Source organism: Callospermophilus lateralis, chromosome X (assembly GCF_048772815.1).
Source record: "Callospermophilus lateralis isolate mCalLat2 chromosome X, mCalLat2.hap1, whole genome shotgun sequence".
Classification (NCBI taxonomy): domain Eukaryota; kingdom Metazoa; phylum Chordata; class Mammalia; order Rodentia; family Sciuridae; genus Callospermophilus; species Callospermophilus lateralis.
The window spans coordinates 65,069,215-65,081,198 of record NC_135325.1 but is presented as its reverse complement, the minus strand read 5'-3'; the positions used below and the strand labels follow the sequence as shown (position 1 = coordinate 65,081,198).

Here is an 11,984-nt window from a genome sequence, read left to right as displayed (position 1 = left end):
CCTTTGTTTTAGGGTCAGACTAATCTTTGCTGAAATACAATTTGCCCTTTAAATGTCTACTGTCTCAGCATCTCAATGAACTAACCTTGCATATAGTACTATAAACATATGTGTTGAGATGGCGTGTTTGTGTGTGTGTGTGTGTGTGTGTGTGTTTGCACCTGTCTATTTGGGTTAATATCTGCGATTTTATAAAACATAGTTAACTTTTTATTACAAATCCTAGTCTACTTGGCTAGTAAGGTTTAGTATGTTTCAATTTGCTAATGCTATCAGGTTCTAACTGGTCTAATGGAAGAGGAGATAACTGCCACTTATAGAACACCTACCAGGTTCAGCTATATGTACAAACTGACTTCTTAGAATGATAATAGTATTAGCCCTAGCCTAAACAGGCTAAAACATTTTTAAAAAGTAGTGGTAAGTACTTTCATACATTGCTGATAGTTATATAATTCACATACCATTTAGGAATTCAGTTAGGTAGTATCTGTTAAAATGAATAATGCACATCCTCCATGCCTCAGGAATACCATTCATTTTGTGGGATTCTAGAGAAACACATTGCACATGGATACTCACTGCAGAATAGTGAAAATCTGGAGATAATTTAAATATTGATCAGTAGGAAAATATATAAATAAGCTATCAAATAAACATTATAGAACACTATTAACTTAAAATAATGCATTAAACATAAACCTGTTTTATAAGAGCTATTGTTAGTTTAAGTCGTAGAATAATAAAATTGATAAATATTACTATTTATAACAGATATTTATGTAAAATACACAATAATGTTTTTTTCTGGATAATTGATCTGACTGAAGGGAGGATAATTAAGGGAAGTTCTTTTACTTTTATCTGTATAAAATTTTACATTAAGATTGTAACATCCAGGCATGGTGATGCACGCCAGAATCCAAGCAGCTTGCGAGGGTGAGGCAGGACCATCACGAGTTCAAAGCCAGCCTCAGCAACTTAGTGAGGCCCTAAAAAACTCAGTGAGATAGTGTCTCTAAATAAACTATAAAAAGGTCTGGGGATGTGGCTCAGTGGTTAAGTGCCCCTGAGTTCAATCTCAGTACAAACAAAACAAAACAAAAAGAATGTACCCATGTATTACATAATCAAAAAACATCCCTTTCCTTTCTGTCTCCTTGAACCTGCCACTCTTGGATCTGTGGTGCAAACTCACCTGCAAATGGTTGCATTTTTAACAATTTTCCTAAACAGAAGAGCATGTACCTGTTTGGCCTACAATCATTATTTAATTCCCTGTGTCTGAGCAATTCTCCTTGGCTACCAGCAGGAAATCTGGGAACATACTGAGATGCGGCCTAGAAACAATGAACCTGCAATATTGCTGTTGATGTAGGAGGACAGGGAAAATGAAAATGCTATAAGTTGAACAATAACAAAAAACAAAGTATGCAGAATATTTGGAAGTTTGAGTAAATGTATGGCCCTGTTTTAAGAATATATTCATTACACTTATTGTAGCTTTGCTTGTGTATGAATCTATCCATGTTTCCCATGATGGTGAATTTTAACATTTCCCTAGTTCCAAAGAAAAAATGTTTTTGTCTTTGTGGGAAAATTATCTTGGAGTTATATCAATTAATTTTAAATTACAAATATGGGGTGATAGAATAATGTGATCAACTCTGTGCACACTAATAAAGCTATGCAGGATTGCTGATTTGGGAATAATATAAATAATGATAGTATAATCAATAGAGTGATCATTTTACTTATAAAAATCAGGTATATTTTTTCATTTTTATGGATCATTTTTACATTAGAGCCCACTCTTTGTAATTAAACTAGAATCAGAGCAGACAAAGCATAATTAAGTGGGAGCTTGAAGTAATCTAAGGGCAGCAGTCTTAGTCAAGTTTTCAAAGGTATTTTTCTATATTGTTTGGCAATTTTTATAACATTAACTATTATTAATTAAATTATTAATTTATTAAGTATCAATTAATTAAATTAATAAATTTATTAATGAAATTAATAAATTATCTATTATTAATTTTATAGTATTGTTTGATAAAATTTTGCATTTCTTAGCCTATTAAGTCCCAAATTTTCAATTGTGTGAGTATTTCACTGAAATTGACATAGGTGTATTAAAATTGGTTATAAACCAATCCAGAGCTTACATATCCTTTATGTTCATTAAGAGCAAAAATACAGGTTGCCTTATAAATGGGACACAGGGACAATATAGTATAAGACAATGTAGTATTCAAAGGACATTGGTAAAATATGATATCTGAGTTGCTGAGACAAAATAGGATATTAATTGCAGGCATATGATAACATTGTGCATATATCAGCACCCAAAAGAATAAAAAAAATATTCACTAGTATAAAGAGAATGTATTACTATGAAAATGATCCAGAAACTATGTTATCATAAGTAATTCAGTAATGTGCTCTTTGGAAAGATGGACATAATCAAAGAAAGCCCTATTTAATGTTCTTATTTCTGGCTAATAATATTATTAGAAAAATAAAGGTGATAAGCCAGGAACGGTGGCACATACTTGTAATCCCAGTGGCTCAGGAGGCTGAGGCAGGAAGATTGGCAAGTTCAAAGCCAGCCTCAGCAAAAGTGAGGCACTAAGCAACTCAGTGAGACCCTGTCTCTAATAAAATACAAAATAGGGCTGGGGATGTGGCTCGGTGGTCGAGTGCCCCTGAGTTCAGTCCCCAGTACCCACCCCCCTAAAAAAGTAAGGGGGGCTTAATGCCTCAGGAAACTATAATTTTTAAAGGATACTGTTCAGTAATAATTACTGATCCTTTTGTTTCTCTCAACAGGAACTCCACTCTCCAACTCTGAAAATATCTTCTTGTGCCCCAAGTACTCTACATATAACGCAAAATACTGAACAGGTAAAAGAAATTATGGATGAGATTTGATTTGTTTTAATTCTTTTTATGTAAATGTTGATCAAATTTGTAAACAATCTTTAGGCCTGCATTAGACTTTATACACTCACACAATGTCAGGCTCCTAAAAAGAAAAAGAAGATTAAATATATAAGAATCAGCTCAGCCAACTAAAGGAACGTAAAATAAGTGCTATGAATCAGATTCTTCAATTTCATTGCCTATTCAATCTAATTGCCTTTAGTTTGAGTACAGTTTAATTTTAACCAAAAATCTCGAGTGAGTATTTAATGGTACTTAACTTTAGCACAAAAAAAGTCTCTTGAAATTTGATTGATGAATGGACTTTGAGACTGATAATATTTTATGTTTATATTCAGAAAGAATAACTTGTAGGGTCAGAACTAGCTTTTCTCATGGGTGTATGATTTGAAAGAGATGTCTATTTTTCTTAGCATTGAGGGTCTAATAATCCCACTTTTATAATTATTCTTGAATCTAGGCAATGTTTGTCTGAAAGTTACCTATAATGATAATTAAATATTATGTTAGCAAATATGTGTTTAATTAGCTTGTAAACATATATCCAGAATTATATTCTAGGAAATCAAAACATAAAATACCTAAAGTTTGTACTTAAGTGAGAGGGGAGTATAGGGAATAGGTGATTTAGAAGATACTAGGGAAAGAAGATGCTGTTTTAAAAACAATCTCACCCTGATTAAGTGCCAGAGTATGAACTTGGATAGTGAGGACACAATGAAATAAAAAATAAACAAACAAAAGTAGTCTCTAGACCTTGAGTATAATAATAAAAGTGTGACATTATGCAGAATTAGTAAGATTATCAAAGGAAACTTTTCCTACCACTTCCCAATTTGGCCTAGACTAGAGTTAAGTCATTTAAACTCATGTATTTATTCAGCAAACATTTGCTCAATGCCAAGTTTGTGACAGTATTTCACAAACGTGAATTACACCCAAATCTAACACTATGGTAGAATTGCTTCAAAAACCTAAGTTCACTTAAGTCACAATTCTCCATCTCCAAACCCAGTCAAATAATCACATTAACAGTTACATATTTAATTTCTCTACATTTATGTTCTAATAATAAAAATATGTTATTGGAGAAAAGTTTATAATTACAAAATAATATAAGAAGGAATAATACAAATCACTCATTATTTATTCCCTCGCCCAGATATAGTACTTTTAACATTTTGTTGTATTTTCTTCAGTTCAGACACAAAACTAAGATCATAAAATAAATAAATAAATAAATAAATAAATAAATATATATATACACACACACACACACACACACACACACACACTATTTGGTATCCTTATTTTTTCACTTAAACTTATATAATATTATGAGCTTTTCATGTAAATTTGCATTACTCAAGTATTTAATAGCTACATAATTTAGCCTATAGATTATTACTTAATTTTCCTCTTTCCTTAAGATTGTGCTCATTCTACTGCACCTTTATCAGCATTATTATCTTTAAAAATTTCAGTAAGTATGTGGTATTCTTTTGTTAACTTTGATTTCTAATTTTCTTGAACATGTTTTGTTAAATTTATTAACCATTTCATTTTCTTTTATGAATTGTACATGTCATTTATTAATTTCTCTATAGTGTCAAGATTTTTTTTCTCATTGATATATAAGAAGTCTCTTTATATTAATGATATTGACTCTTACCAATATAACTTTTACAAATTATTTTGTTGTAGTGTTTTCTCTCCCTTTTAATGTTTATGGCCCTCTCCTTCCAATACACTAAAGATTTAAATGTGTACATTAACACACACAAACACACACAAACACACACACATACACATAATTTTTTCATTCTGTATCCTTCTATTTTTTTAAATATTAGATGTCCTTTTCAAACCAAATACTTATTAAATAAATATTAAGCTATATTTTCTTCTAATCATGTGTAACATAGGGAAACAAATATTTTGAAATTTTCTACAAATATAATTCATATATTACTGTGAGACACCAAGAAATTACCACAGTGCTGAGCACACAACACATGTTTTCATGAATGTTCCCAAGATTGAAATTAACTATAGATCCTCATATCATGATTCATGCAAATGACCCTAAAACTTTCACTCTAAACATTGTTCCATACACACACACACACACACACACACACATATATATATATATATATATATATATATATATATATATTTCATATTTTTTTTTCTTCACAGGAACTTCATTCTCCAGCAGTGAAAGTCACAACATATCCACAGACAACTATTAGGAGATATATAGTACAGAATCCTGAACAGGTAAGATGTCACATAAAATTTTTTTCCAACATATAATTCCTTAGAAGTTGAAGGGTGAGTTAGTTACCTGGTCATTAAAATCAAATCACTGGAATTTTTTCCTCAATAAAGTGAATTTTTAATCATTAGTATAAAAAATGCCATCTTTCAGACAACCAGGCACCCATACATTCTGACTCAGAAATGCAACAGTTCAAAGCAACTTGAAAATTCTTGGGTTATAAGTGGTTTCTATTTCTATAGCTTCACTCTTGCACTTCTCTTTGAACCAAAGAGAAAAGGGGCAACATTCTTTCATAGGCTTCCCATAAAATCTCTATCAACTCTTACTCCAGGGATTAGAGTTTTTAGTCTATTTAGATTGCATTTGAGATATGGACTAGAAAGAAGAAAATGAAAAGTCCAAAGTTCAAAACTGTCTTCATGTTTTGCTGTCTATAGTGTGTGAAGTATGTTCCTAGCAATGAGATGTTTTGAAAATTACATTGTGTTTCTTACTAAGATACATAATCTTGTATTTCACAAAGTAGGTCATTATTCTCTGTTCCATTTTGAGGAGAAAATTAAGAAGAATATTTTTCTTCACAGTAATAAGTTTTCCTTGATATATACATTTACCACCTCACGCTCATACACAATACACACACATACACACACACACACACACACAACATTATTGGCAAAAGGAATTTCCATGAGGTTATATGGACACCATTTCACATTTGGAAACAGTGTAATCCGGATAGGAATACAGATTTTTTTTTCTTTGCTCTCTAATTTATTTCTCCACTATCATGGGAAACAATTTTCTCCTCCACTACAAGATAAAATAAATGATTGGCATCTGCTATGGAAGGCAAAGCATTAAATTAGGGTGCTATGCTTGCTACTAATTTAGGTGAGGTGGTTGTACTTGTTTTCTACTAGTATCTAACCCCACAATTCCTTATTTATTTATTCTAAAATTATTTTCTCATGTTTCCTTCTCCAGGGAGGCCACTGGTTCTGCATGTTTCTGTGTGAATCTGTGTGCACACAAACTCTGAGTAGAATGTGGTTGTTTTAGACATTTTTTGAGTTCTCTTGAATCCTTATAAACCTTGAAAGAGGATATGATTATAACTAAAGCAATTGACTGCTTCTTCTTTTGCAGAATCAAATATTTAAGGAACAAATCTGAAAAGTGGAAGGCAGATAGGAGAAATTGGGGATGACCTGAGAGAGCACAGTGTATCTCTCTTTCTCATTTGACCAATCACTTTATATTTTTTCCATATTTCTCCCCCTCTTTCATTTTCTTTCTTTTACATGCAAACTGGGAGATGTGCATTTTTGGATGCATGGCCCAATTGATCTGGCTTCAAAAAAGTTAGTTCTAGATAGCACTTTTTTCCCATAATGTAAAAACCTGTGCTTGCCTAGGTTATATATAGAAATTTTAAACATCAAATAATTTGGATTCCAATCCACTTTGCCAGCAAAATTTATGTGACATTGGATGAATTTTTATTCTTTGGTTAATGAGATAAAAGGAAAAATTAATATTCATTGGCTATATACCACATGCTAGGCAATTTACATATTGCATTCCATTTAATCCTACAAAAGCAAAGAAACAGAAGCACAGAGAGATTCATTAATCCATTCAGTAAATATCTATCAGTTACCTACTATGTGCCAGAAATTGCCCTAACAAGGTTCCCACTTTCTTGAAACTTAAGTTCTAAACTGGTATAAAAACATTCAGTTGCAAAGTGGCAGAGTTGGAAATGAAATTGAACAATGCCGCAGTCTGGCTGGGCACAATTCAGGAGCCACTTGTCAAAAGAAACTAACTTTATTTTTAGAACCACACACGCCAAAAAAAACTGCTCCTCAGGAAAAACCCTCAGAGCCCAACTGCCACCACCGGCTTCCCACAAGCCACTCCCCCAACCACCAGCCTCTCCACCTCCCACAATCCTCCTGCTCTTGAGGCCGATTGGCTGGGTCGCGTGGGTGGAGCCAAAAAAGTCCCCCAATGAGCAGCTCCGTGGCCTGAAAAGGCAGGGAAATAGCCCAATGAGCATCACCACAGAGGAGCCAATCAGCTAGATGTTGCTGGAGCTGCTGTGAGCCAATCATCAGCTGGCAGTCTGAAAGTTTGCTGGGGCCCCTTCGGCTATGGCTCTCAACATCTCCCCCTCTCTGTTTAAACAACAAACATGTGGCTTAGGGACCGTGCCTACCTTAGGTTGTCCAATAGTACATATGGTCCTTACCCATTATCAGATGAGCTGACCTCAAGGCGTCAGCCTCCTGTCTTAGGTTGGTACCATTGCAATTGGATCTTACCCGTCACTGACTACTGGTCCAGTATACAGCCACACCTGTGGAGAGGTCTTTGTACCAGCGGGGGGGTGAGGTTCTTTGCCTCACCTCTGTTGGCCCCCAAATTTTAGCTGAACGATCATGACAAGCAGAAGGGAGGAAGATACACCAAGCCAGTTGACGGCTCCTTTTGAAAAAATTGTACCACCGATGACACCATCAGCATAAATACCCCAACACTACCACAAGTCGCTGCACCAACAGATAGTTCACAATGCATACAAGTGAGTTCACAATGCATACAAGTGACACATAGTCCAGGCAAGTTCTGCAAACAGTTCAGTGATGGTTATTGCAGAAGCTGTAGATTGGTTTTATCTTTGTTTTCACCAGCACTGGGATGAAGATAGGAATTCTGGCAATAATGGCTAAAGAAAAAATTATGTAACATTCCAGAAGGCACTAAAAGAAAACAATTTTCTTAACAATTTACATTATCTTGAAGAGAATTATTAAATATAAAGAAAAGGAAAGGTGAAAGTAAACAAACAGATCTGTTAACCTCCTTTTTTGTTCACATATTAAAACAATCCCCAACAGTTGTTTACCCAATTTAAATTAAACCATTTAAATCACGTGAAATTAAAAAAAAAATTTTTGGATCCATTTTTTCATGAGCGCTCATCATATATGATATATGGACATACGTACATTCAAACATATAACACAAAACACAAGTGTGCACACATAATATAATACATACAACACATAACATAATAGTAAAGGCCTTATAACTTTTTACGGGTGAAATCTCCATTGCAATGTTTAAAACTCTATAGTCAAAAAAATAGAAATGATCACAAAACATTAACCTAGGTCTGTATGAGCTCAAAAAACAAAATAGAACTTCATGATATGGGAAAGGGCAATAATAAAATAGGTATTGAAAAAAGCATCCTGGTTCTGTCGCAGATGTAAGAATGGCCAAACTGGAGTTCTGGATATCAGCTGTTGTGGATTTGAGCCAAATCATCTTCTTTTTGGTCTGTAGAAATCGCTTTAGTTAATCTCTCTGGAATCCAAATCGGCTGCTGTTCTCCCTGTGGAAACACATAAACAGACCCCCGACTCCAGGCAATCACTGGGTCAGGACCTTAGTTAATCTCTCTGGAATCCAAATCGGCTGCTGTTCTCCCTGTGGAAACACATAAACAGACCCCCGACTCCAGGCAATCACTGGGTCAGGACCTTAGTTAATCTCTCTGGAATCCAAATCGCCTGCTGTTCTTCCTGTGGAAACACACAAACAGACCCCGACTCCAGACAATTACTGGGTCAGAACCTTTCCATTGTCCTGTTAGCATATCTTTCCAAAGTACCTTGGGCTTATGTACATTATTTGGACACATATGCCTTTCCGCAGCACTAAGTCCTGATGAATCCAAATTTAAAAAGTTTAGAGTAAAAAGGGTTATTTTAAGTTCATCTTTGGGGAATATATACCCCTTCCCAATTCCCTCTTTTTGCTTTAATAAGTACATTTGAATAGTTTGATGAGCTCTTTCAACTATGCCTTGTCCCTGTGGATTGTATGGGATTCCTGTTATATGAGTAATGCCAAATGATGAGCAAAATTGTTTAAAAGAGGTAGAAGTATAACCAGGGGCATTATCTGTTTTTAACTGTTTTGGAACGCCCACAGTGGCAAAATTTTGTAAGCAATGAGCTATAACATCTTTAGTTTTTTCTCCGGAATGAAGGGAGCCCATCAAAAATCCAGAAAAAGTATCAACTATAACATGCAAATATTTTAATTTTCCAAATTCTGGCAAGTGTGTGATGTCCATCTGCCAAATATGGTGAGGTATCAATCCTCTAGGATTGATTCCAGTTTTTTTTTTTTTTCAAAAGAAACTAACTTTATTTTTTAAACCACACACGCCAAACAAAACCGCTCCTCAGGAAAAACCCTCAGAGCCCAACTGCCACCACCTGCTTCCCACAAGCCACTCCCCCAACCACCAGCCTCTCCACCTCCCACAATCCTCCTGCTCTTGAGGCCGATTGGCTGGGTCGCATGGGCGGAGCCAAAAAGTCCCCCAGTGAGCAGCTCTGTGGCCTGAAAAGGCAGGGAAACAGCCCAATGAGCATCACCGCAGAGGAGCCAATCTGCTAGATGTTGCTGGGGCCGCTGTGAGCCAATCATCAGCTGGCAGTCTGAAAGTTTGCTGGGGCCCCTTTGGCTGTGGCTCTCAACAGAACAATACAGATCTGGGAGAAAAAATATTGCAACATAAGACAGTTGATGGAGGTAAATTGGTTACCAGATTCTTACCTATATTTCTTTTTACCTGTCATGTAGTTGGTTACAAAGGCAGAGAAATTAGATGTATGCAATTACATAATGTATTAGAAACCCTGGGTTTCCTCTGTAGGAACTCATAATTTTGAACTGTGGTTCAACTATAAACAATTTCTCAAGAAGAACCAGCAGAGGACTAAAGAAAAATAGTGATTTTAAGTCTCTTTTAAGTCTCTCCTTTATTGAAGAAAAAAACAAATTTCAAGCCCCATGCTTTGTAAACAAAAATAATCTAATTGGTCTAGCAAAGCAGCTTGAGAATTCTGTCTAGATATATTTCCCATTTTATTTCCAAATACATTTCTTTTTTGTTTGCTCTTTTAAATCCCCCAGGAGAAGATTCTAGTTTAATTACAATATTTATAATAAGCTGAGCCTCCTAAATGGCAACTTCATCCTCTCACCTCCCAGCTTGTCTAATCTATTTCTCCTCCCTGTAATTAAACTGATCTCAATCCAATTCTTTCATTATGATTTCCTTCTATCTTTGTTTTTCATTTTGGTTGTTTTAAAATGTCCTTATTCTCCATTTGATACCAGTTTAGTCAAAGGGCTTATGCATTTTCATTTATTATTTGAACAAGAAATGAAAATATTTTTCCATTCATTTATAGAATTCTATTGATATTTATCAGTTTCATTAATTTTTCAATTGTGGAGATTTTGCTATGGGGAGGAAACTGTGCAGCCTTCAAATAGAAACAAGGAAATAAGACATGTTTTCTAAATCAAAGAAACTTATAGTTCCTTTCAGGAAGGGAAAAAAGACATGACCACAGATAGCTGTGGAAAATACTTGGTGGGATGATAAAATATTATTGAAGTTCAGATATTGGAGATAAAACATATGTTTGGGGGAATTATTGAAGGATTTGTTGTGGTATTTAAGGTATTAATATGAGTAACATTGTTTTAAACATCCTTTTATTAAAAATGTAGCTAAAGTTTTAATAAGTGTGATTTGCTCAGGTATTCTCAAATTTACCACTCTCTTTTCTTATTTTTTTAGAGAGAGAGAGAGAGAGAGAGAGAGAGAGAGAGAGAGAGAGAGAGAGAATTTCTTTTTAATATTTATTTATTTTTTTAGTTTTCGGCGGACACAACATCTTTGTTTGTATGTGGTGCTGAGGATCGAACCCGGGCCACACACATGCCAGGCGAGCGCGCTACCGCTTGAGCCACATCCCCAGCCCTACCACTCTCTTTTCTGACAGCTGTTCTGGTGATAGTTTTAACCAAATTTAATATACTAGACATGGAGGTTGAAAGAGGAAAAGTCACATATGACCCTTAGCTTTTCATCTTAAGGCACTATAAATATGGCAGCCCAACTAAAAGCATTAAGATGGGTAGAGAAGATGAAGAAGTTTTGGCAAATAAGATTATGAGTGTTGTTTGAACCAGTGACATTTGAGGTACATGGAAGATGCCCAATAGTGAAAATGATGCAAAGAAAGTCACATTTGCGGTAGAAACATGGGAGTCCTATTAAAGTTATCATCAAAGCTATAGGGATAGTTGGGCATGGTGTCACATACTTATAATCCCAGCATATCCAAAGTGAGAGGCAGGAGGGTTGCATGTTCAAAACTAGCCTCAGCAATTTAGTAAGTCCCTAAGTAACTTAGTGAGACCCTGTTCCAAATTTTTAAAAAAATACTACTAATAAAAAGGGCTGGGATGTGCCTTGGTAGTCAAGTTACCCTGAGTTCAATCCCTGCTTTAAAAAAAATAAAATAAAAGCTATAGGAATTAGTGAGATACCTGGGACATAATGAAGAATGTTAAGGTAAGATAATCAAGAAATGCCTACTTTAAGGGGACAAAAAAGGGATGATTTCATAGGAAGAGGTGTTGTCAGAGAAGGATGTGAACATAAATAAATGAAGCAAATAGCAAAAGGAAATGAGCAACCCTCTCAAATTTTGAGAATAGAGACTTCATTAAGAAGTTAATAGTGATGATTGAGAGACCAGTTTTAGTATGTGTGGTGGCAAAATCCAAATGCAATGTTAATGGGTGAGTGTATCAAGAGGAAGTGGAGAAAATGAGTGAGGATTACTCTACTGAAATAGATATTGGTGAG

The 11,984-nt window shown here is 34.8% G+C and overlaps 1 protein-coding gene across 1 annotated transcript in view; it reads left to right on the top strand.

Moving 5' to 3' along the window:
• Positions 1-11,984, top strand: part of Pof1b (POF1B actin binding protein) — a 70,702-nt gene that overhangs the window by 12,015 nt on the left and 46,703 nt on the right. Inside the window, exons 2-3 of the mRNA XM_077106459.1 lie at positions 2,830-2,904; positions 5,146-5,226. Coding sequence (XP_076962574.1) covers positions 2,830-2,904; positions 5,146-5,226 — 156 coding nt within the window. The remainder of the gene's footprint in view (positions 1-2,829; positions 2,905-5,145; positions 5,227-11,984) is intronic.